The sequence below is a fragment of the Muntiacus reevesi genome, chromosome 2 (genome assembly GCF_963930625.1).
Source record: "Muntiacus reevesi chromosome 2, mMunRee1.1, whole genome shotgun sequence".
Lineage (NCBI taxonomy): Eukaryota > Metazoa > Chordata > Mammalia > Artiodactyla > Cervidae > Muntiacus > Muntiacus reevesi.
In genome coordinates this window covers 40,886,930-40,911,671 of record NC_089250.1, presented here as the reverse complement: position 1 = coordinate 40,911,671, position 24,742 = coordinate 40,886,930, and the positions used below count along the sequence as shown (strand labels likewise).

General features: G+C 50.7%; 3 protein-coding genes across 3 annotated transcripts; 1 reads left to right on the top strand and 2 right to left on the bottom strand.

The window, feature by feature from the left end:
• LOC136157837 (probable cystatin-16) lies at positions 1-4,010 on the bottom strand. Its single transcript, XM_065919597.1, has 3 exons — positions 3,515-4,010; positions 2,302-2,412; positions 1-157 (listed from the first exon to the last, which is right to left on the bottom strand). Exons 1-3 carry the CDS (start codon positions 3,914-3,916, stop codon positions 77-79), a joined length of 594 nt encoding a protein of 197 aa, XP_065775669.1. The 5' UTR covers positions 3,917-4,010; the 3' UTR covers positions 1-76.
• A 6,838-nt stretch (positions 4,011-10,848) lies between these two features.
• On the top strand, positions 10,849-13,372 carry CST11 (cystatin 11). The gene is made up of 3 exons (XM_065919151.1): positions 10,849-11,073; positions 11,608-11,712; positions 13,289-13,372. The coding sequence occupies exons 1-3, from the start codon at positions 10,849-10,851 to the stop codon at positions 13,370-13,372; spliced, it is 414 nt and encodes a 137-aa protein (XP_065775223.1).
• Positions 13,373-18,247: 4,875 nt separating this feature from the next.
• Positions 18,248-24,295, bottom strand: CSTL1 (cystatin like 1). The gene is made up of 4 exons (XM_065919150.1): positions 24,186-24,295; positions 21,418-21,655; positions 19,009-19,122; positions 18,248-18,331 (listed from the first exon to the last, which is right to left on the bottom strand). Exons 2-4 carry the CDS (start codon positions 21,625-21,627, stop codon positions 18,248-18,250), a joined length of 408 nt encoding a protein of 135 aa, XP_065775222.1. The 5' UTR covers positions 21,628-21,655; positions 24,186-24,295.
• Positions 24,296-24,742: the final 447 nt, after the last annotated feature.

Below are 24,742 nucleotides of genomic sequence, written 5' to 3'. Positions count from 1 at the left end.
CACTCTTCAGGGGAAGAGGACGTGCCGTGGGAGTCAGGGGAAGAGGATGTGCCGTGGGAGTCCGGAGCTCGTTCCCTTATATCTGCTGGCAGGTGCTATTCAGGAGGGTAAACTGGGTGAACCAGGGCCGTGAGTCCACAATGAAAGTGCAGTTCACCTGAAAAAAAAAAAGTAATTCTATGTAAGACATAAAATAAGAACAATGTAACAATGAGGGTGCAGGAAGGACTTAACAGGAGCTCAAGGTGCATTAAAAACTAAAGACGAAAGAAAAGCAGAATCAAACAGTAGCCTGGAACTGGACTCTGGAGCTCAGTTCTCCATGATCAAGGCTGGGAGCTCCTGAGAGGGTGCCTGGTGGGACCATCACCTGGCCCTCAGTGTCCTCTCCCCCAGGGCATGTGATGCCTGAAAGGTTCTGCCCAGTGAGCTCCCAGGGAGCCCGCAGCCTGCCCAGGATATGGTTCAGGTGACACCCACCCACCCAGCAGTGGCTGCAAACCCACCCCAGAGGAAGAGTCTCCAAGGCTGGGTCCAGAGAGACCTCAGCCCCACTGAGGCCCATCTCCAAGATCTCAGTCCAACTGACCAGACGTCAGCCCATAGGGTGATGACACAAGCACTGATTGACCAAGACTTGTCCTTGCTGCCCAGGAGACTGGGAGGAGGGCAGGAGCAACCAGCAGACTAATCAGTCCTCCCTTTCAGAAGTATCAGAGCAGAGGAAGGAGAGGCCCACAGGGAGAACTGCATCTGCCTGGACCCAAGATCATAGGAAGCTGGAGGCTGGGGAGCCTCCATCCTGGAGGGGAGGGGCCCAAGGTGGTCTGTGGGGGACTTTGGTGGGTCAACTAGGCTGTGAGCACAGGGTCCAGCTTGCTGCTGAGCTGGGAGCATCTCTGTGCAGGGGGAGCCCTGGGACCTGGAGAGGAGGGGTCTGGACTCATCTTTCTGTTCCAGGGTCAACCCTAATGACATTCTTAAGGTCACTCCTTGAAGCCTTCTGTGAAGTAAAGGAAATAGACATAGTGGTCTCTGCCCAGATTCCTGGCACAAAGCATCTGAATCCCTTGTAAATTTCTAAGTGATAAGAACTCCAGGAGCATGTTCTGTTCTACTGAGGTTACTCTGGTGGACTCCTGGATGGGGACTGGTCACCAGAAAAACCCACCGAAGGAGCTGGAAATAGTCATGCCTCTGGAGGAAGTCTCCCCCCAAATCCTGAACTGAGATTCAGAACACCTATGTGGGTGATCACGTCCTTGTATTGGGGGGTGATGCACCCCAATCCTCCAAATCTTCTATGCTCAGGACCCTCCCCCACTTCGTCCTGGGTGTCTCTGCATCTGGTTGCTCACCTGTGTCCTTTCACTGTATCTTCTAATAAGACAGGAAACCTAATTATTCCCTGAGTTCTGTAGGTCACTCCAGCAAATTAATCAAGCCTGAAGAGGGGGAGATGGGAACCCTTGATGTGCGGTCAAATTGGACAGAAATTGTGAGCAACTGGCATCTGAATGGGGAACAGGTGTCTCAGGGGCTTCAGCCTTTAACCTGTGAGACCTGATGCCTCCTCCAGGTAGGCGGCTGGTGTCCTGGAAGAATTTCTTGGTCACCAGAAGGATCAGTAGCAAGGTGCTCTGTGTGGGGAATAAAGGAGTTCCAAAAGGCAGTGAGAGTGTTAACTGCTCACCTGTGTCTGACTCTGCTACCCCATGGACTGTAGCCCACCAGGCTCCTCTGTCCTTGGGATTCTCCAGGCAAGAATACTGGAGTGGGTAGCTCCCTTCTCTAGGGGATCTTTCTGTCCTGGGGATCAAACCCAGGTCTCTGGCATTGCAGGCACATTCTTTACCATCTGAGCCACCGGGGAAGCCCGAAGGGCAGAACTGCTGCTAATCAAAGGAGAGGCAACACCGAAACCACCTGAGGCAGAGGCTCATGGAGATTAGGAGACGACTGCTTGGGATGCTGCACACACCCTGACCTTGTCAGCAAGCCCTCCCTTTGGAAACTACAGAAGAAAGAATACAAGACTGTCACTTCCTTCATCCTTATCACACACTCCTGCTTGACTATATAACCTTTCCCTACTCACCAGAGAGAAGGCACACAGTTTTTGAGGTGCTAGCCTTCTGTGTTCCCCCATTGCCTGGCAAGGTAATAAAGCCACTCTTTCTTTCTCCATAATTCTGCTTGGCACTGGGGCACAGAGAGCCAAGATTTTGACAACACGCCCCTCCTTAATGTGATTTTTCCATCTCAGGTTTGTGACACTTTGGGTTGTTTTCATTCTCAAACCTTTCTCTCTCCTGGTCTTTCTTGTAGGGGGCAGTTGTCAATGTCTTCATCATGTTTCTTACAAATTGTGCGGCCCAGGTCCAGTTCCATTAAATATATCATTGTCCAGCTCTGTCAAGGAGAAGTTAGAAAACAGAAAGGTAGAGAATCCAGTAGAAAAGTGGGCAAAAGACTAGACTATGCATATGAATAGGACACACACCTATGTGCAATTTCTCTACAAGAACATACCAACCAAAAGATGCCCCTGAGTGTGGCTCCAGCAGCCCTGGACACTTCCCTGCCTCGCTCCTCCTGACGACTGGGACCTGGGAAGCATATCACCAGTCCATGGCAGTGGTGGGGGGGTGGGGGGTGTCATGGGACAGAGGACCTGGTGCTGACAGTACACACACATCACACCTGACATCACTAGCTCTCAATCATATCAGCCAGACACACGGAGGGCAGTGCACGGCTTCTTCTAGGGAGGGGGCCGGAAATGCTTGTCCACTGAGCCTTTGTCAGAGCCTTGTTGTCCCTCAGGGGGAAACATCCAGACCAGGACAGAGGCCTGGGGGCTGGACCCTCCATCTCTCCTGGGGCACCCAGGGGCTCAACAGCCAAGGGCAAACCTTCATCCAGGTGGATGTTTTCGACCTGGGTGCTGCTCCGTATGTCCATCAGCTTCTCTAAGAAGTCATCATGAGATAGAATCTTGTCCCCTACAGAGAGGTGGTGAGAACTTGAAAGAACTCCGACACAAAGAAGGATGTAGCCAGCAATCCTACCAGGAAGGAACACACCCCCAGGGCACTGACCTGGAATCGTCTAGAAAGCTGACTTCCTTAAGGGTTCAGAAATGCCTGTAGCTGAAACCACCAGCCACAAACATACACACACAAACACACACACGCATGCCCAGCCCCTTGCACTGCAGCTAGACCCCAGGCGAGGATGGGATTGGGAGAGATCAGGGCCAGCAGTGGTCACAGTGATGCTCAAGGGGCCCTTGGCCTCCCTGAGTCCAGGGCTTGGACTCAACCCAGGGAAGGGCCAGCCAGTCAGGAAGTGAGGGCATGTGAAGGAAGCAAGGGTCGTCTGTGCAGTAGGGAGGCTGCCTCCTGTCCCTTCAGGAGTGTGTGCGTTGGGGGACCCTCCCATCAGAGCCCGGCTCACCCAGGCCAGCTTGGGGTGAGCCGTTCCACAGCCAGGGCCCATGACGACCACTCACCTTTTGCTGGGCTCGCCTCACCTCCAGCAGCTTGTAGGCCTGCTCCTCGGTATTGCCACTATTGAACCAAGCCACAGCGAACTCCACAGACACCACAAAATAATCGAGGTCCTTACTAATGTCTACAAATTCCATTTGAATGGCCCAGACACAAATGCCCAGGACAGCAAGCCCCAGAAGCAGAGCTGCTGTCAGAAACATGCTGTTCGGCCTCAGCCCAAAAGACAGCTGACAGGGGCATGGGAGTGGTCTCTGGGCAGGGGCGCCCTCCACAGCCCGTATGCCCTGCAGCTCTGCGCTGCTGGCCTCCTGCTTTGAGGGGGCCTCTGCCCAGCCCTTCCGCAGCATCCCCGGCCAGTCTCTCCTGTGGGGACCAAACAGAGGCCGAGCAGGGGGTCGCATTCCCTCCTCGGTCACATAAACCTCAAAGGTAGGGACTTGCACCCAGCAGGCTCTGTCCGCCTCATTTTCAGGGCTTCATCCTGTGAATGTCCCACTCTTGCTGGGCCCTGAGTCCCCCGTTTACCCTCAGGGCTGTATAAGCAGGGACTGCTGGAGTCACGTGAAGTCCTGGGAGCACCAGGAAGCCCATTCCTGGGCAGCAGCCAACACTGCCTGCGACCTTGGCTGGAAGCAACAGCCCCCAGGAGAGCCCAGGGGAGTATGGGGTGTGCAGCCAACCACGGGGGTGTCTAGGTGAAGCTGTCCTTCACTGCCCTGATAGGAGCTTCTAACCGTAGTTGATCTCCTAGCCGTCTTCTCTGTTATTGGCTACCAGCTCGTGTCCACTACAGTCAGAGAATATCTTTCCTATTATGTCTCGTCTTGAAACTTACTGAGGTTTGTTTTACAACCAATATTCCACAGGATCTTGAAAAGACTGTATGCTCTGCATTTTTCAGGTGCAGGGTTAGGTATTGATGTGTCCCACCTCCAGCAGGCTCTAGCAGATACTGATGTATCTCGGGTCACCTGTGTAACCAGACGTTTCACATATGGACTGTCTTTACTTTGCTGTATTTTTTGTTTGGTTTAGGTTTGTGTTTGGATCTGTTTTTCTGCCTGTTACTGAGAGAGGTATTAAAATCTCTCACTGTGATGATAATTGTGGATGTGTCTAGTCTCCTTTTCTCATAACTGTGTACATTTGAGACACTGTCATTAACTGCTTATACATACAGAGCTGTGGGGCCATTTTATTCTCATCAATGATCCCCTTACATCCCAGTGATGCTCTCACTGCGGAGTCAGCCTTGTCTGACATCAGAGTAGCCACTCCCACAATGCTTTCACTAGAGTTTCCATGATATATCTTTATCCATCTTTTTACTTGCAGATAGAGTCTTAATAATTAAGTATGCATTTTGGTAAACAGCATGTAGGTTTTAAAATCAGCCTAACATTCTTGTATTTAGAGGACTTATCCCATTTGTGATGACTCCTATTACTTATGTTGAGTATCACTTGGCTGTATGTTCATGACCTCCCAGGTGGTGCTACTGGTAAAGAATCTGCCTCCCAGTGCAGGAGACACAAGAGATATGGGTTCGATCCTTGGGTGGGGAAGATCTCCTAGAGTAGGATATGGCAACCCATGCCAGTCTTCTTGCCTGGAAAAGTCCATGGACAGAGGAGCCTGGCAGGCTACAGTCCATGGAGTCTCAAAGAGTCAGACACGACTGAGTGACTAAGCAGCGCACAGCACAAAGGTTATCACACTAAGTTTTTATTGCAGTTTACGGCGAACAGAAAACACATTCTGAACTATGTCAATCTTTTGAAATTTTTGAGATTTCTTTTCTCTTTGACTGGCTGAAATGTTTTTATTTTGTCTTCATTTTTGAGAATATTTCTGCTGACTGTAGAATTCTAGGTTGTTACCTTTTTGATCTCTTTACACATTCAAAGTAGGGCTTCTGAGAACGATGTATTTCCAGCTGATTTTCACTCTTAGCATGCAGCTCTTCATGGTCTCTGCTGAAATCCTGGGATATTCATCACAGTCCTCTTTGGCAGGTACCGCACTCTAGGTTTTGTTGCTCAAGTTAATACAGAGAAGATGCCTTTTCTTCAGCGGCACTTCTCCCCGGCATCTGGCAAAATACCACTGTGGGCATCATAGGGAACCTTGATGGAAGGGAACCTGGGGACTGGAGAAGACAGATGCTGGCGAAGGCCATATGAAAACCCAAGGAGCAGACCAAGGTCAGCAGGCCTCTGCTTCACCCCACACCTCTGACCTTGACCCTGGGATGACAGACCCATAACTAAACAGGCAACTATAGAATATGACTACTCCTTAGCCGTTAGCAGGTCTGACTGTTGCTATTTCAGAAGTTGAGAGGGACCAGGATGGCTGGCCTGGCACCCGCTGGGAGAACAGAGCTGCCATTTTTCAGAGCAGTGGGTCAGGGTCCGGGTGGGGGGAGGCGGGTTGGGCAATGTCGGGGGTGGGGTCACAGGCAGGAGAGATGCCCAGACTGCCCTCTGCCCCCAGAAGGACACGTGCCATGCAGCCAGGCTTCTGTACATGTCAGGCAAATACAAATTGAAGGAAGCTCTACAAAATAGTGACCCTGCAGAAAAGGTCGTGGTCATGAGGTCAGTTAGAGTCTGAGGAGTGGCCCCGATAGAAGGAGATGAAGATGCCCCTTTCTCCAGGAGCTTCTGGCAGGACAGGGACTTCCACGTCCTGGTGCCCACTTACTGGCTGAAGTGGGGTGTGTGCCTGTCCCCGACCCCTGATAGGGCTGAGCACCAACAGGGGATGCCTCTGTGTTCTATCCTGGACTCCTTGGTTGCACCGTGGTTGGAGAGGAGGACCCACCTGTGTGTGGGCATTGCTCACACACACGCTGAGGGTGATGGGCATCACATTGGCAACCTCCTCTCCAACGTCTCAGGGGAAACACTTCTTTGCATTGTAATTACAGCATTCCCCTTTAAGTTGGAGATTCTTTGAGATGAAAACTAGTTTTGAAAACACAGCAGGACTGGGGCACAGCAGTTGCCTCAGCACGTGGAGTTGGGTCAAGAGAGGGGAGGTAAGTCCAGCAGGGTGGGCCTGGCACAGCACCAGGGGACCCCAACTGCACCGGGGGAGGGTGGGGTGTGCCTTGGAAGTCCTGGGCCAGCGCTCCCAATCTGGCAATAGGAACAAGCTTTGGCGATTGTGACATGGAATTGCACGTTGTCGTGGCTGGAGATGCCTTAAATGCAGCCCAGCACCACTGTCTGGAGAGGTGGGCAGAGCTCCATGTGGGCATTTCTGGCCGAAGTGCCCAGGCCGTCAGAGGGGAAACCACAGTGCTGGTGGTGTCCAGGGCACGCAGCGCTGTGGGGAAGGACAGGCAGTCCAGGGATGCTGGTGAGCCGGTGATACTGGCCAAGAGGGCTCCATTCCACTGGGGTGCCTGGAAGACAGCGTGGAGCTTGTGCCTTGGGGTGATGGGTCCCCTGAGTAGGGCATCGAGTCCCCAGCTCCCATCTATCCTGTGTGGAAATTGCTCCCACTCCCCACTGCTTCAGCCTGTCCCGCCGGTGGGCACATGTGCCTGCGACCGGGGAAGCGCAGGCCAGCTCAGGGACCCATGGTGGGAGGCCTGGGGAGCAGGTCGAGCCCCTCTGCTGTTCTGTCCCCCGGTGCGGCGGGTCCTGTCCCTCACCTGGCGCTGCCTTGGGGCAGGATGGCTGCACTGGCCTGGTCTCGTGCCCTGGCTCCAGCCCCTGTGAGGGGAGAGTGGGGAGGATGGGGGCTTTCTGGGAGGGTTCTGGGGAGGGCCTCCAGCACACACCTCCCACTCCCCCATCGCTGCCGGGAGCCAGGCAGGGGTGCCCATCCCTGTATATGTAGCTGGGTCTGAACTGACACCTCTGGGAGAAGCCCTCCAGGAGCAAGACGGGAAGCTTGAAAGCCAGGGTCTGGGGAGTGGGAGGGTTGGGGGCAGAAATCCTTTCTCTTCCCTCCTCGGACCTCTTCTGTTCCAGCTCCCAGACGGTCTATAGCAGCAGGATGGACAGCAGAGCAGGGACGGCTGAACTTCAGCCACATAAGTATTGAGGGAGTGGAGTGTCCCCCTCCTATCAGAGGCGCTGTGGGTCTAAGGTGGTGAGACAAACCTCCACTGCTTTCTCCTGTCTCTGTCCTCCCGCTCTGTGGCCCCAGCATTAAGTGTAGATGCGGGTTTGCAAAGCCGAGCAAGAAAGGGAACATCCAGGGAACCAGAAAGGACCGGATGGATCATGGGAGCTCAAGAAAGTGAACTTGAATGGCATGAGTGTGGTTCTAACCCTAATGGCACAAGGAAGATATGAACGGAAGGAAGGGGCAGACCACCACCCAGCCAGTCTGGCTCCTGCAAAACACACATGCACAGACCCACAGCCCTGCAAGACTGACACGAAGCTGACATGACCCTGAAACCACAACCCACAGAGCGCTGGTCAGAATTTGCGCCCTGAATGCAGCTGGGTGAATCACCCACTGAAACAAAAATACCGACATTCCCCAGAGAGCGCATATAAGATACAGACTCTCATAATACAATTTTCAGAACATCCAGGATATGACCCAAGATTACTCAGTATACAGAGAACCAAGAAAATTTCAGCTTTCCTGAGTGGGTGGGGTGGGGAAGCAATCAACAGATGCCAGTGCTGAGATAACTCAGGTATTGGAAATATCTGACAGACTTTAAAGAAGGTATTATCCAAAAATTCCAGGGACTTCCCTGGCAGTCCAATGGTTAAAACTCCATGCTTCCAATGCAGGGGGCCCAGGTTCGATCCCTGGTTGGGAAACTAAGATCCCACATGCTGTGTGGCCAAAAGAAAAAAATGAAAGTTCCAAGTGGGAGTAGGCACTATTCAAAGATTGGAAAGGTAGGAACTACTAGTAAGAAATAGAAGATAGCCTTAAAAACAAATGGTAATTTTACTGATATCCTGGAAAATTAAATAACCAAAATAAAAATCTCATTAGTGAACTCAAGAGCAGACTGAAGATGTCGGCAAAAGAGGCTTATGAAGTTGAGGACAGATCAATAGAAATTATCCATTACAAACACTAAAAAGGAAGAAAATGTTTACAAGCATGAATAGAGCTTCAGCAGTCTATGGGACAATTTCAAAAAGTTTTTCCTGTCATTGGATGCGGGGAGCGGCTTGAAAGAGCTGACTCTGGGAGCTGCCTTGATTGATTATCAAGGGTCCCTTCAAGGACATAGCTCTCTGTCCCGCCACCCCTCTCCTGGAATCCAAAGTTAATCAGAACACTAGTAAGCCTTGAATGCACACATGATGCAGATAGAGAAGCCTTTCACGACCACCCTTAAGATAAACGGGATGCCCTTCTTAACCCTTGACGTTATCAGAGAGTTCTGGTGATTGTTATCTCAAAGTGTGTTTATGGAAAGATATTTTCTCTTCTTAAGATTCTCTTCTTGTTTTAGTATAAATGTAACCCTGAGAAATAAAGAATCATCGCTGACTGCAGCGATCCTCTCGACCCCATCTGTTCTGTGTCTTTATTTCTTAGCCTAAAGGAACGCGCCGTGTTGCTCGCTGAAATCTCCCGGCTGGTCCGGCAATTGGACTTCCAGAGGGAAATGAGAAAGTGTTACAGAAAAAGAAGAAGAAGGGGGAGACAAAGGAAGAAAAAGAAGAGATAATGGCTGAGACTTTACCAAATTTGTCAAAGACACAGGTTTATGAAACTCATTGAACCCCAAAACAAATAAATTCTAAGAAATCCACATCAAGGTACTGCTAAAAAACTAAAGACAAAGGAAAAAAACCTGAGAGCCTTTAGACAAAAGACATAACTTACAGAAGAACAAAGATTTAAACAACTGCAAATTTCTCACCAGGAACAGAGAAGCTAGAAGAAAGTGGAATAAGACTTTGAATTCTGAGAGATAAGAACTGCCAAACCAGAATCCCATAGTCAGGGGAAATATATGTTAGGAATAATCATGATACGAAGATGTTATCAGTTGAGGACAGGTTTATGATATCTCATTGCCAGCAGACTTGCTCTGGAAGAAGGGAGAAGGGAATTCTTCAACAGGGAGAAATTTTCTGAGTTCTTCATGGGCTCAGTAACCTTGGATTGCATTCTGGGCATATGCAAATTGTATTATGAGACTCTGTCTTACTTATCTCCTATGGGGAAAGTTGGTATTTTTGTTTGGAGGGATGGAGGAAGGGGTTCCACGTGAGTGATACAGGAGCCTCTGGAAGAACAGCGGCCCCGCCCATGCCTCTGATATTCAGAGCTACGAGATAATTAATGTGTGTCGTCTTAAGCCATTGTTGGTGGTAGCTTGTCACCACAGCCCCCGGGAGCTAACCAGCTGCCCAGAGAGGAGAGGTCGCTGCCAAGAAGGCTGGGGGAGAGCCTGAAGGGACCTGCTGGGGCTGGAGCCCTGCAGCGGGGCTTCTTCGTCTCTCCCCTTACTCTCCTCCTCAAGACCAGGAAAGTCCAGGATGTGTGATGAGACAGGAGGCAGGGCAGATTGAGGGCCGCCAGAGAAAGAAGACATGTCTCCCTCCCACAGGCAGGCCTCTGATTTGGAGAACCGCATCTCCAAATGCCTTCTAAGCTCTGGGCATCTGAAGACTCTGCCCAGATGGTGGTACCAGATGGAGGCTATGTGTGTACTGTCTGAGTGCCCCAGAGGGTCGCAAGGACGGGCAACACCGCTGGCCCATCCACAGGGACAGCAGGATGTGAACACAGAACTGCGTCGAGGCCACACCTGCAAGTTTTCATACGGGGCACACCCTCCGTTTTCTGGGGAATCTCAGCTTTTCTGGGGAGTCCCAGACACCTCTCACAGCTAAGAAATAGCAGGAGGAAGATGCCAAGGTTTGGGCTCGTGGACAAGCTTGCATCCTGGCCAGCCCAGGAAGTGGAGAGGGGACCCACGGGGGGAAAGTCTGAGGATGATCACAGAGACAGAACATGATGTTCGGGGCTCCACCTCGTTCCACTGCCCTGGGACCCAGCGCCCCCGTGTCCCCATCGCTTCCTGCCCCTCCAGGCCTCCCACGGCCTGGCTGGGCTGAACTCAGTGGACAGAAACCCCAGGCTGGCTCCCACTCAGAGCAGGAGGGTCTAGCTTGCCCAGAGAGCAGCACCCCAGAGAGACAGGGGGTTTGGTGGGTGTGTGTATTTGAGACGAGGAGGCCTGGGAGGAGTACGCGAGTCTGCCCAGTTCTCCCAGCGGGCTCTCACCTGCGAGATCAAGAGGAGGAGAATGGCTGTGTGTGTGGGTGGTACCCGGCTGCCTTGAATCCACTGGGCAGAGCGGCCCCAGGCAGGGCGAGCCACGATGGTCAGACCCCGGCAGGGCCCCCGGCTGCTGCTGGCTGTTGTGGGGGCTCTGGTGGCCCTCAGCTATCAATCAAAGCGGAAGAGCTTCATACTCGTCTACGAGGTGCCTGTGTCAGACCCCGTGGTGGTGACCACCATGGACTTTTTGACCGAGGACTTCAATAAGAAGAATGAGGACCTGTACAACTTCAGGATCGTGCGTGTCCTGAAGGCCGTGAAGAGGGTCAGTGCCCCCCACCCCTCGTGCCCCTCTCTGGGGATCTGTGGACTCAGGGCAGCCATGCAAGTGAACCCTGTCTCGTTTAATCCAAAGTGGGTGTTTCAAGAGAAGTAGAAACCTCCGGGAGTGGATGAAGTGCAGTCACTTAAATGATATCCAAGACAAGGGCTGCACATCCTGGTTCAAGGGCCTGAGCTGCGGGAAGGGGACTCCTGGGCACCGGGAGACCGTGTGTGTGCACGCCGGGGGCTGTCTCCATGCAGGGCAGCAGCACCCAGCACCCACAGCTGAGACGGGCTGGCCCTCAGAGTCTAGCCTGCTGCTCTCTGCCCTACGCATCAGCAACACATGGATCACCAAGGGTGATCTTTGCCCACGGAGTGGCTTCTGGGGAATTCTGCTCAAATGGCAGAGGGGCGAGGGGAGGCAACCAGGAAGGAGAGAGGGGATCCTGGGGTGCCCCACGAGGAGCTCCCACCCCCGGAAGTGACAGAGATGGGAGAGGGGTCCTTTATCCATCGTCCTTGCCTCCCACAGACGACCGACCACCTAGAGTATCAGGTCAACCTGGAGATGCGGCGGACTACCTGCCTCAAGTCGGAGCTCACCAACTGCTCCTTCCAGGAAGGGAAGCTCTACAAGGTACTGGGCGCATCACCAAGAAAGGGCTCACTTCCGGGGACCCTGCTCCTCAGTTGTTGGAAGAATGATGGGGAGGCAGGGGGCCCAGATCGGGGAGAAGAAGTGACTGAACTGCAGGGTTGGGGTGGAGCACTCTGGCCCCAGGCAAGTAGCTGGTTATAATAATATTTTAGCAGCTGGAGGACTTTGCTGGTGCACCCACTGAATATCTGAACATCAGCCTGTTGTGAACACACAGTTGCTAGGCTGTAGGCTCTGTTCCTTTCACCAGCAGTGTTGAGGCAAACAGGAGGAAGCGATAGGAAAATGGGTCAAAAATAGTTCAACCAGAGGTGGAGTTGGTCAGGAAGGGGAGAAGCCTGCAGGCACATGACCTGGTGAAGGAGCCACCTCCCCAAAAATGGCTTCATCCCCACCCAGTTTTCTCATACTGGGAAGGTCAGCTGGGCCATCATCACTCAGGAAGTGGACCATCACACACATACACACACACACGTCAGAAGGGCCCATGTGCTCATGGGCCTTGAAGACCTCAAGTCCTACAGGCCTGCGAGCTACAGCTCTTTACCCAAAGGGACTACCTGAGGGTGATCACATAGTGATCTTGCCTTGGACAGTCCTGGTTGGTGTCTGACTTCCTAGTGTCATTGTTAATACCATCCCCATTTGCTTACAACATGTCCTAGTTTGGTTCCTAGATTTCTGTTCACCCTAGTTCTAGTGGCCTGCATGCTCTGGACACAAACGCGTCCATCCACAGGTTTCTCCTCCCATGGAAAAGTCTTCAAAATTTAGCAAGTTAGACTTGTTGGTGAAGAAGATCATGAAGTCTATGAAAAGAGTAATTGATGATTACAGTAAACTTAGTCTTGTCACTGTGAGAGATTGAATTGTGGAGTCAGTATTCTGAATTCTATCTTAGGAGAAATGTCAATGTTTAAGCTTCCCACCCTACTGTGTCCTCGTCCTGGGGTTTCCAAGCAAGAGCAGGAAAACAAAATCACACTATGAAATGATAATAATGTACAAAATCTGTTGATTGAGCTTTCGTTGTTGGAAAAGAAATGGGATCTTGGGAGAGAACAAGGAAGGGGAAGGCGAAGGTGTGATAACAGGTGGATGGACAGATGAAGGAAGGAAGGACAGGAGGAGAGAAGGAGAGGGGATGGGTCTCATGGGAGGGAGGTGAAGCAAAGCATGAAGGGGTGAGGTAGGAGAGCAGGTGGAGGGAGAGAGGGAGGGAACCAAGCGAGGGCAAGTGTGACATGTACAGTGCATGAGTAGAAAAGAAGAGGAAGAAAAAGTCAGTCGTTCCCACAGTTATGTAGGCGGACAGACACTTTATCTCCAGTCTCCAATTCCAACCACGAGCAGAAGGCGGTTTTGTGGGGGTGGTTTCAGCAGGGACACTATCAAATCTTTAAAACCGAAATAAAGATGGATCCACAAGTTGCCTGGAGGTGGGTTGGGGGGCTGTCATTCCCCCTTCCACATGTCTAACACCTTCTTCTTTCCCCTTTAAAATGTTTACCTTGTGTGTTGATCTTTTCTACATTTTGTTTTGTGTTTATTTTAGAAAATCAATTGCTACTTCTCAGTATTTGTTATTCCCTGGTTTGAAAAGTATAAAGTTCTGGCCCAAAACTGCACAGATGTCTAGGTGTCTCGGAGTGCAGCCCACAGATACTGTGCATCAAGGAGCCCTGCACCCAACAGGAACTCTCAGTGGAGAAAATAAATGTCGGTCAACCTGTTTTCTTCATGCTCTGATGCTTATGATTCCACTCTTCCCGCCCCCGCCCCCCCCCCCCCCCAGATTCTTTAACTTACAATAAAATGATCTGGAGTTGTTCTGGGCTAGGGTAGGTTGCGGTCTAAGTGAGATGACATGTATAATTCTTGTCCTTATAGCCTATACACCTTCATGATAGCAGAACTTCAAACTCATCTTTATATCAAGTAGGATTGTTTAGATTTTAAAATAAGTTGAGAAAAGGGAGGAGAACAAAGGAAGATGCTCTAATTACTTAGCTGAACAGCTAAAAGATACTGGCAAGAATGCCTGTGATGACATCTCCGAGATGACCAGTCTTTCTTGTCTAAAGTGTGAAACAAGAAGAAACAAGGACAAACAATGAAAGTAATTGAAAAGAGGAGGGAACGTGCCTTATTTTTGCAGGCATGAGCACTTTCTGATACCAGACTCCAGAATTAGACTCATACCCCAGCATCAGCAGCACTGAACCAGAGAAGGTCTCTTCTTGGAAAGATTTCTCTCTCACATTTGGCAAACTAACCACAATGATGTTTGGTTTCTTGTTTTCCTTCCTGTGGGAGGAGGAGGATGTGGGCTGTCATGCCCCATTTATTCTTCCCAACAAACCCATCAGATGAATTCCTCCGGGAAGGCAGTGTTTGAGGGCGGAGAGAAACCAGGAATGCTGCATTAAAGGGGGTGCCCTTTCACGGATGTCACGTTAGCAGTGAGAAATAAGCACCCCCACCCACCAGTTTGATTCAGGATGTCAAGTAATGTCACCAGGCTCAGCTCCCCACTCGACTTCCCCCGTGTGGTCTCAAGATGGCACCTGTGGTTCACTGAGTCACATCCGCCCTGGTTCACACAAGGTAGGGGAAGGATGAGCCTCCCCAAGAGTTCGGGCAAATGCCTTGGGGTTCAATGTCTCCAGGGAATTCTAGGGACTCTGTGGGAGACGCACAGGCCCACACAGCAGCCATCGACTGGCAGAGAGAGAGGCAGCTGGGGCATTTATCTCCGGATTCAGGCTGCCAGGCATTAATTCCCTGGAACCTCTGGCTCCTGGTGGCTCGAGGGCAGAGCAAGCAGCCAGAGGTGATGGGAACAGGTGTTGGCATTTGGAGCCGGTGTGCACAGAAGGATGAGAAGTGAGAAGACATGGGCAGATACTGAGGGGACACGGCATGGGTGATCTGTGAGCTGACAGCAGCCGCCAAGTCCCCAACAGCTAGAGAAGGCTGCAGCTTTGAAAGAACAATTCTTCTTTTTTTTTCAACTTCCACTCTCCCAGTGAAAGTTCTGGAGTCCTCAGGACTCCATTTTAGGTGGTGCCCAGGTGAAAGTCCCCTCTACCAACCATCTGGGAAAATGTTAACCTACAGTCTCCTTATCCTTAAACAAGAATGGCAGTACCTATTTCTCAGAATCATTGTAAAGATTAATGATGATAAATGCATCTAAGTTGCTCAACATAATGCCTAACACAAAGCCAATATTCAAACAAACATTAGTGATTTGTAAGAACACCGGCAGTAGCAGTGTAATCTAACATTAATCGGCTGTCAACTCTCTTCTGGCATTTTGACTACTTTGTCTGGAGCTGGGGGCTGGGGTGGGGATGTGTTGGAGAATAAAGGAAAGGCAAGACATGTGTGCTCATTGACCTTGGACTTCCCAGCCCAGAGGGTTTTTGAAATTTCTTATTTTGAAATCCCTGTAGATTCAGAGGAAGTTACAGAGAATACAGAATGGTCCCTTTACCCTTCATTTAGTTCCCCGTCCCCCACCATGGTTACATCCTTTGTAATTATAGACAAATATCACAGGCAGGAAATTGACACCATACAGTGAGTGTGTGCCCCTTCATCATATATGTAGATTTGTGTGACCACCTCCAAAAAGACCTGCCCGAACTCCACGGCAGTCGCACCCTTTCTTCACCCTCTCATACTTCCAGAAATCACTAACTTCTTCTCCATCTCTATCACTGCACCAACTAAAACATTGTGTAAATGGAATCATACAGGGCTCTTTGGGAACTGGTAACAATGTCCTTGGGATCCATCCAAGTCATTTCATGCATTAGCAGTAAGTGCCTTTAAACTCCTGAGCGGCATTCCATGGTGTACTCAGTACCAGAGTTAATTATTTACTTGTTGCAGCTGTGTTAGTTGTTCAAGTTTTGGGCTATTACAAAAGAAGCTTTTATGAGGAATCATGTAAGGCAGTGGTCCCCAACCTTTTTGACTTCAGGGACCAGTTTCATGGAAAACAACTTTTCCATGGGCTGAGGAGGGGTGGGGGATGTTTCAGGATGATTCAAGGGCATTACATTTATTGTGCACTTTATTATTATTTTATTACATCAGCTCCACCTCAGATCATCAGGCATTAGATCCTGGAGGTTAGGGACCATTGATGTAAGATTTATGTGTGGAACTAAATTTCATTTCTCTAAGTTAAATGCCCAGGAGCGCAATTGCTGAGTTATGTGGTGAAGCATATTTTAAGATTAAAAAAAAAAAGAAAGAAACCGCCAAGCTTTTCCAGAGTGGATGTATTATAATGTTCCTCTCTGTCTCTGGTGATGGGCTTCTGTGGTGGCCCAGTGGTAAAGATTTCCCCCGCCAATGCAGAAGACACAGGAGACGCAGGTTCGATCCCTGGGTCGAGATGATCCCCTGGAGGAGGAAATGGCAACCCACTCCAGTATTCTTGCCTGAGAAATCCCATGGGCAGAGGAGCCTGGTGGGCTACAGACCATAGGGGTGCAAAAGAGTCAGACACAACTTAGAGACTAAACAGCAAAATCATCTCTGGTGACAATCTTTGCTCTGAGGTCAACTTCATCTGATACTAATGTAGGCTCTCCTGCTTTCAATGAATGCTTGCATAATAAAACTTTTTTCACCCTTTTATTTTCAACCTACCTATATCATTATGTTTAAGGAAAGTTTCTTGTAGACAGCCCACAGTTGGGTCATTTTCTAAATCCACTCTATCAATCTCTGTCTTTTGATTGGCTCATTGAGGCAATTTACATGTGACTTGTACGTACCATGCATATAATTATTAATATGTCAGTGATTATGTCTATTTTGCTATTTGCTCTCTATTCTCTCTGCTTTTTATTTCTGTTTTATTTTTCCTGTGAGTTTCTTGAACATTTTTTAAAAGAATTCCACTTGTATGTATCTATACTGTTTTTGGTTTTTTTCATGTATTTTTATACTGTTTTTGCTATGTGTCTCTACATACACTTTTTAGTGGTCACTCTAGATATTACTTTAAGTATATATAATTTGGTCTACTTGTATCAATATTCTACCAGTTTGAGAGACGTGTAGACAGTTTATCTCCGTTTACATTCCATTTCTAGAAGTCAGCCACTAGGCCGAACTCGGCTGGGATGTTAGGATCTGGACACAGAGGTTTCCTGGAGGCTCTTGGCCTGTGGCAGGGTGATAAGATGCCATTTCAAAGGACTCTCACTCTGATCAATGAGGGAGCGAGGGTAGCAGGCAGTGCCAGGTCCCCAGGCAGCCCCCTGGGACATCAGATTTGCAAAACTGGACATCCCTCTTTTTTGCACAACAATTTCACCACCTTTAACCTTTTACCTCCATTCTCTCTTCTGCCTCAGGACCTTCCGGCAAATGTGAGGTTCTTGCTTGTGTGTTTACTTTCCCCCTTTGAGAATACTCTATCCAGTTGCCATTATGACTGTGCTGGTGAGACCGGTCCCCAGGGTGGAGGCCAGCTGGTCGGGGGGCAGCGCTCAGCCCACAGCCACTGGTGGTTGAGGGGGCGCACCTTTTCTGCTCGACTATGAGTCACATGAGGGAAGAAACCATGGGTCTCACTCCCCCAGCCGTGAGCCCGAGAGAGGCTCCAGAACCCTCTTTCAAGAAAAGCTCCCAAGGCCAGCCCAAGATGGGGTCCTTGGAAAGGCCTGCTGGCAAAGCTGGCCTTGGCTGGAGCCTGGGAACTTGGATGATAAACCATTCCGACGCTGAATGCTTTCCCTCAGTGATAAGAGGGCCTCACTATGTCTATAATGTTTATACAAACAATGGGGTTTATGCTGAGCACTTGTTTTCTTTCTGCAAATCTGCAATTTCGGTACATGCTGGGCAGAGGCTGCCCATGTGAGCAGCACTAAGTCCCCAGGGAGATTCCCTGGCACACATTCCATTGAATTCTTAGAGGAATGAGGGGTGTCCCAATAGGTGGCCCCGAGAGGGGATGCTGGAATCCTGTGCCTGATGTCTGTGACGTCTCCCCCAGAGCCTCTTCCCTGTGCTGGTTTTGTCCTGTATCCATCACTGTAATAATCACATCCCTGAGCATCCTCCCAGTGGATTCCTGAGCCTGGAGGTGGGCACTGGGACCCCTGACATATCACAGAGACCGGTGTTAATCATAGAGCTATCCATACCTGGGGCAAAACTGGGCCCTCCAAGCTCAGGCCAGAGTCAGGAGGTACCTGAACTAAGAAAAGCCTCAGAGATGTGACTGAGGGTGGGAACTAAGTTATGAGATTCCCCCAAAGAATTAACCACCTTCTGCTCAAATGGCATCAGCTACCTAAAGACCATCGACTCTGTGCATGAGTGTGAGTACACGTGGGAGAGTTTTGGGTGGCCGCGAGTGTGCACGTGTGTGTGAGTGCGGACAAGATCTCAATGAGGGATATGAGGGCCTGGCGGATTCTACAGCATAAAGTACAAAGCACAGCAGCCCCAGGTTCCATCAAGGATCTTTACACACATGCATCTACACATCCAGGCATGAGTTATTCCAGAGCTGGTAATGGTTCATCCAGGGTAGAGTGTACACCAAAAAGTCGCAAATGAAACTCTGTGGGAGAAGAAAGAAAACAGTCAGCTTTCAGGGAAATGGTTCTTGAAGACGACAAGAAGTGTTTGCCTCTGCCCCCTGCCCCTGCTTGAGGAGTCTGGACCCTGTGCTGAGGCGGAGGCCTGACCACATGGGCGAGGTGGGTTCTGCTCACTGGCACATGCTGGGGGCGAAGGGGGTGTCCGAGTCAGCATAGGAATGTCATCCTGGGCTCCCCCACCTGGTCCTCCTGCACTTCCCTCCCGGGCACAGAGAGAGAGACTCTCAGGCCTGCCAACTTGCAGGAGGGACCAGGAGGAGGGCAGAGGTTGGGAGACAAAGAGGTGACTGGACAATCCAGAGGGTCCCAGGGATGTGGACCAAGACAGAACAAGGTCCCCAAGGAAAGTAAAGCCACTTCCACCTGAGGTCCAGGTGTGAACCAGATGGGCAAGGGGTCCGGCAGCCCAGAGACCTGGGGCCAGGGCGGTGCCAGCCAGGGGCACAGAGACGCCTAGTTACAGCGCTTCCCTTTTCCCCTCCCCGCCCCGGGTGCTGCCTGTGGCGTCAGGCAGCCCCGTGGCCGCGTCCTGGCTCTGCCCCAGCCACAGGGCCCCTGACGCCTATCCACCTTTCCTTGTGCAATGTTTACTGTCCCCTAGACTGGAGCCCCTTGGAAGCTGGTTGTCAGCACACACCTTCTTCAGATTCTTCTTGGTCTGAATGGGGCACGAGCGCTTTTTCGTGCTATTCCTCTTGCACTTGGTCCGGCTAAGCTTCACGGTAATCAGGTACTCCACGCCCGTCGTCAGCTACCAAGAAGCAAAGGCTGTTAGCTTTGACTCCCAGCGTGGCTGACGCTCTCCGAGAGGAGCTGGGACAGGAGAGGAGCTTCAGGAGACTCCACCCAGGTCTGTTCCTGGGGCTCAGCCTCCTCCCCACCTGCTGGAGGATGCCCAGTGCCCCCTGACCACCACCTGGGATGTGCGATGCCCTGTCCTTGCTCTGTACCCGCTCTACTGCTGCAGCCATGGGTGGCTTCTTACCTGTCTCCCTCTCATCCTTGGGACCAGAGAGGCAACCTGGCTGCAGTTCCATCATGCACCCAAGTCTGCACCGTGGTCCTCAGAACACGTGGACAGAGCCGTATGGGCTAGTCTAGTTCCTGGGCTCTGACTCTGTCTTCATCTTCCCTCTCTGCTGCCTTGTCTCAAAGTTAGTAGTCAAAGCGGTGAGAAGGCTGGGCACTCTGTGGGGTGGCTCCTGGGAGGACAGCCCCCAGAAAACCTCAGGGCAGAGCAGCAGGGGAAGGGGACTGGGGTAGGACCACCACCCTGATCCCAGTGTCCCCTGGAAGGATGTCAGGACGTGGGCCTGGTCCGACATCAGGATTCAGGGCTCCTGACCCTTCATCTAAAGATGGCTCCAACCAGCTAGCAGGACTGGTGCCAAGAGTTTTCTCACTGACCCTCAGCACACCCTGCACGTGTGAAGAAACAACACTGGCTGCAAAGTTAACTAATCTTTTAGTGTGCTCATGCCCGCATGCTCAGTCGCTCAGTCGTGTCCAACTCTTTGTGACCCCATGGACTATAACACCCCAGGTTCCTCTGGCCACAGGATTCTCCAGGCAAGAATACTGGAGTGGGTTGCCATTTCCTTCTCCAGAGGATCTTCTCGACCCAAGGATCGAAGCCAGGTCTCCCGCATTGCAGGCAGGTTCTATTTTTGTGCGTGCAAGCAGATTCTTTACCATCTGAGCCACCAGGGAAGCTTCAGTGTGCTTGGCATTTTCTTATTTATTGTTAGACTTATTTGTTATATCATAATAGGAAGGAATGATCGTGATGATACAAATGTTTTCACAGGTGCTACTTCACTCTGATTTAGCCTACTTTGTAGGTCAGGAAGCTGAGACCTGGAGAGTCTGGATGGCGTTTGATCAAGACCCCACAATTAGGAGGAGCTGGGTGTCAAAACCAGAAGGGGTACCGGGAGCCCAGCAAAGACGGCCACTCTGTCCCCTCCCTGCCCTTTGTGAGGTACGGATGGAAACAGTCAATGGGCAGAAGGCTCAGGACTGCCCAGGGGCCTGGCCCCAGGTCACCCAGCCCCTCAGGGGCACCCTCTCTCTGTCCACTAATCTGGCTGAATGATATCAGAGGTTTGCTTGTAAACAATTACTTCGGTTAACTGTTAGTGATAGAGGACGGATATTCCATGGGGTCCCAAAGAGTCGGACATGACTGAGCGACTTTCACTTTCACTTCACTTTCACCAACTCCGTTACTGGCCTCCTGGAGCTCCAGCTTTATCCCAGAGACCAAGAGGGGGAAGAAAAGGCCGATTTGGGCAGAATTTGGTGAGTGGATGCCACCTCGTGGCCACGTCACCTCAATGTCCTCGGGCCTGTGCGCTGCCTTCACGCAGCAGAAGTGACTCAGGTGACCGGCTGCTGTCCACGCCCGGTGAGGCCCTTCGGGTCACACCAGCACTGCCTGAGGGCCCGCCCCAGCCTGGTCTCCATTCCTGCCACCCCCCTCTCTAACCAGAGCCTTGATCTCCCAGTCAGTCATTTTCCCAAATCCAGCAAATCGGACCACGGTTTATTATTGTCACCGCCCTAACTCATAGAGTTTACCGTCTAACCTTGAGGGCAGGTTGGACCAACAGAAGTGTTTCTTAAACAGCTTTGCTTTCCTCTATTATCCTTCAACTGATGTATTTCAGAGAAAATTTATACGTTAAACAAAAGGAGAGAGGATGGGTAACTCCAGGTTCTGAAAGGACCCGACTAGAGGCCTTCTGTATCATTCTGGGCTTCTCAAGGACACAGCTACAATCTCCAGATCCAGATTTTCAAGCCCTGGTTGTGAACGCTTATATTTTGCCAAAAGAGAGGAATAATAAAGGCAATGAAAGCATCCTCGGCTGCTGTCCCTCTGGCAAATTTCTGAATGAAAGCAATTCTTCCGGGAGAAGAGCAGCTGAAAAGCTCAGGGGATATTCAGGGGGGTCGGGGGCTGAAGGACCCTGCGGGGCCGGCTCCCAGGAGGCCGCCCCCACCCCAGCCTTCTCTGGGAGCCACACCTGTGCCGCTGTCTCACCTGCACCTGACTGCGGAGCAGCCTGTCCACGCCGAACAGGTAGGAGTCATTGCTGTTGTTGTTGTAGTTCTCCAAGAAGAAGGCGAGTGTGGCGTTAACATTCTTTGGACTCTCGGAATCCTGGAAGCCAGGCCACTGTTGATGCCGACCCAGCACCAGCACCAGGGCCGCCAGCAGCAGCAGAGGGTTCCCCCAGCGTCCAGCTCCCATCTCTGTGGTCTCCTCTCCACGGGGCTACCTGGAGGTAGGAAGGTGCCAGCCACGTCCGCTCACTTGCTCTCCCCACCGCCCTCGTCAATGCAGGTTCCAGTTCTGCTGCCTGCGTGAAACAGAGAACTGAGACCTTGACCCCTTCTTTCTGGGGCTTGCCCGTGACTTGGCTGGAGGACCTGCGAGGGACCTGCAGAGGGTCATTCACTTTTCTCACCCCCTGGGTTCCTCAGTAAATGAGGCAAATATGATTTCTAAATGCCTCTCTCCTCCCCCATCATACCCTATGAGGAGGAAAGCTCCCAGGACAGACCCCGCAGGCAAGAAGAGGTGATGTATCAGACAGAGAAGAGGCTTCTCTGGTGGCTCAGACAGTAAAGAATGCGCCTGCAATGCAGGAGACATGGGTTGGATCCCTGGCTCGGGAAGAGCCCCTGGAGAAGGGAATAGCTACTCACTCCAGTATTCTTGCCTAGAAAATTCCATGGACAGAGGAGCCTGGCAGACTATAGTCCATGGGGGTCACAAAGCCTCAGACGTGACCAACTCCTTTCACTTTCTTTCATCAGATGGAAAAGAGGCTGTCTGTGGGACTGGGGGAAAGTTACAGAGAAGGTGATGCTTGAACTGGGATGCAAGGGATGAGGGCCTGATACATTTCCACTTACCTATAGTGGGTTCCAGCTGTCTAGGCCAGCAATCCACTATTTCCTGTGCTTCCCTTTTGGCACCGGTTCTCTGCCATCCACTGACCACAGAGTTCTGCTGCTGGATCCGACTGTGCCTGCAGGCCCCAGCACTAGCCCTTACCATCTTGGTGTGACCCCAGCAGAGCTTTGTGAGGTAACCCTGGCCTTTCTGTGAGGGAGCAATGAGCTATGAGCCTTGTTCAGAAACTAAATCCTGCCGTCCCCCGGAGGTTAGGTGTTACCTGTGCAGGAGGGGAAATTTCCTCTCCACTCTTTGGGTTTCTGTCTGGGCCTAAGAATTAAACTGACAGAAGCCAGATTAACAGGAGAAAGGCTACCAACTTTCTGGGCTTTCACAAGTACCTGGGAGCCTCTGCAAGAAAGTGAAGCCCCAGAGAAGTGACCAGAGCAGGGAGCTTTTGTAACTTGTAGACACAGTAAAACTGTGAAGTAGCCAAGATGAAGGGGTTGAGTTCAGGGCGCCCCATGGTGAAGGGTAACAGGTTAGTTTACACAGTCTCCTTGGCTCTGCGTTCGTCTCCAGTTACCAGGACAATCTCTGTTCTCACGTGCAGGGAGGGGATGGTTTCACTTGGGACATTTATCTCCTGCTTCAGGAAGGAAGGACTAGGGGGGAGGTCAGAGTGACCTTCCTGCTTCTGCCATTTTCTCAGACTCCTCTGGCTTAAGACCATCTTTGGGCCAAGGTGCCATATTTGGGGGTAGCTTGTCCTGAACCCCATCACCAGCACGCATAAGCCCTTAAGAGGTCCCTGTGCTTAAAACACTCATCGAAGTGGGATTCTGAATGGCATTTTGCTCCAGACAAAGAACGCTAGTGGGACAATTATGAAATGTGGATAAAGTCTGTAGACTAATAGCATAAAACTGCTGACATGGATAACCAATAACCCATCTATAATGGGGATAGAAAAGGGCTTTATTTGAGACAAACTGAGGCGTATAGCCAGAGACACAACACCTCAGATGACTCTGAGGAACTTCTGGGAAGATGCACGGCTGTTAGCAGTTTTATGTCATATCAGAACAAAGAACATCAAACCAGTCAGGGATACATGCCTGCAGGGTTTCAAAAAAACTGGATCAGAAGTATACAGAGTCAGTTCAGCCATGTCCCTGGGAGAGGAGTCTTATCATCAAGGAGTCTCAGCATTGACCTCCTAGGAAAGGAGGCATTTATCTCTTATCTTCAGGCATTATAAAATTCTGGACAGTCTGCCCTTTTCTTTAGCGATTAAAGCAGATATACAATGTATGTCTGATGAGCCACAAACAGGCTGTTTTAATTAGCATAAAATTCAACACAATTCATATATAAGCCAGAATGACTAACTCCTACCTCAATATGTGAACATTTCTTTTGTGAATACAAATGTTAACTATTTGGTTTCCACTGTCATCCTAGAATTAACAGAGGATTAAGTTAGCATGCAGGGATGGGAGAACTTGATGCCACTGTTGTAACCTTTTTGTAAGTCTGAACTGACTTCAAAATAAAGATTAAAATGTTCAAAAATAAATACATAGGATCTTAAGTCATTGAGAAGCAGCTTGATATGGTGAGGGAGACCCAGGTTTGTAATTGGTTCTGCTGGGGTCTTTGCTGGGTTCTAGGGGAGCTAGTTTATCTCCTCAGCTTCAGTTTCTTCATCTATAAGATGAAAACGGGGAAAAAGACTCATCTCAGATTAAGGTGGAGACAATGAAGGGAGGAACCTGTTCTCAAGCCAGGCAAGAACACCCTCCTCCTTGATTCTGCCATGACTCTAAACATACACGCCCATGGCCCGTTGGACCCCAGGTGTCCTGGAACCTAGGCCACCCTCCAGTGTGAAAGTCTTACTATACCTGGCAGGGTGTCCTCCCAGACCCCATGGCTTCATGATTTGTCCAGCTTGGGGAGGCAGCAGCTTTAGAACACTTGAGCCTGGATGGCAGGAGTGCAATCATGAAACAGATACAGAAGGATTCTGAGTGATGTGCGAGAGTGTTTGGGCCTGGACCAGCTCAGCCTTCCCCGGTCGTCTAGATGTACAGCCGCCTGGATACACCATCAGTCTGTGGACCCGGGGAGGGGAAGGTGATATCCATGGGCCGTGTTAGGAAACCCACAAACATGCCAAATAGATCTGCTTAAGAAATGTGGGCTGTTATATGCATGGAATAAGGGGAGCATAGGAGCCCTGGTCAAATGCCAGGAAAGGGAAAAGGAGAACGAATACATCCAAGGAAAAGGAGGAAGTGGGATGAAGTAGGAGGCTTCATTAAGTCTATGCCTAAGGGAAAAACAAGAGCCTTGGTCACATCTGTGAAAGGAGGAAGTAGCCGCACTCTAGTTCTTTCCAAGAGTAAGGATGAAACAGGGCATGATCCTGGACCAATGTCCTGTCCATGGAAAGTGAGGA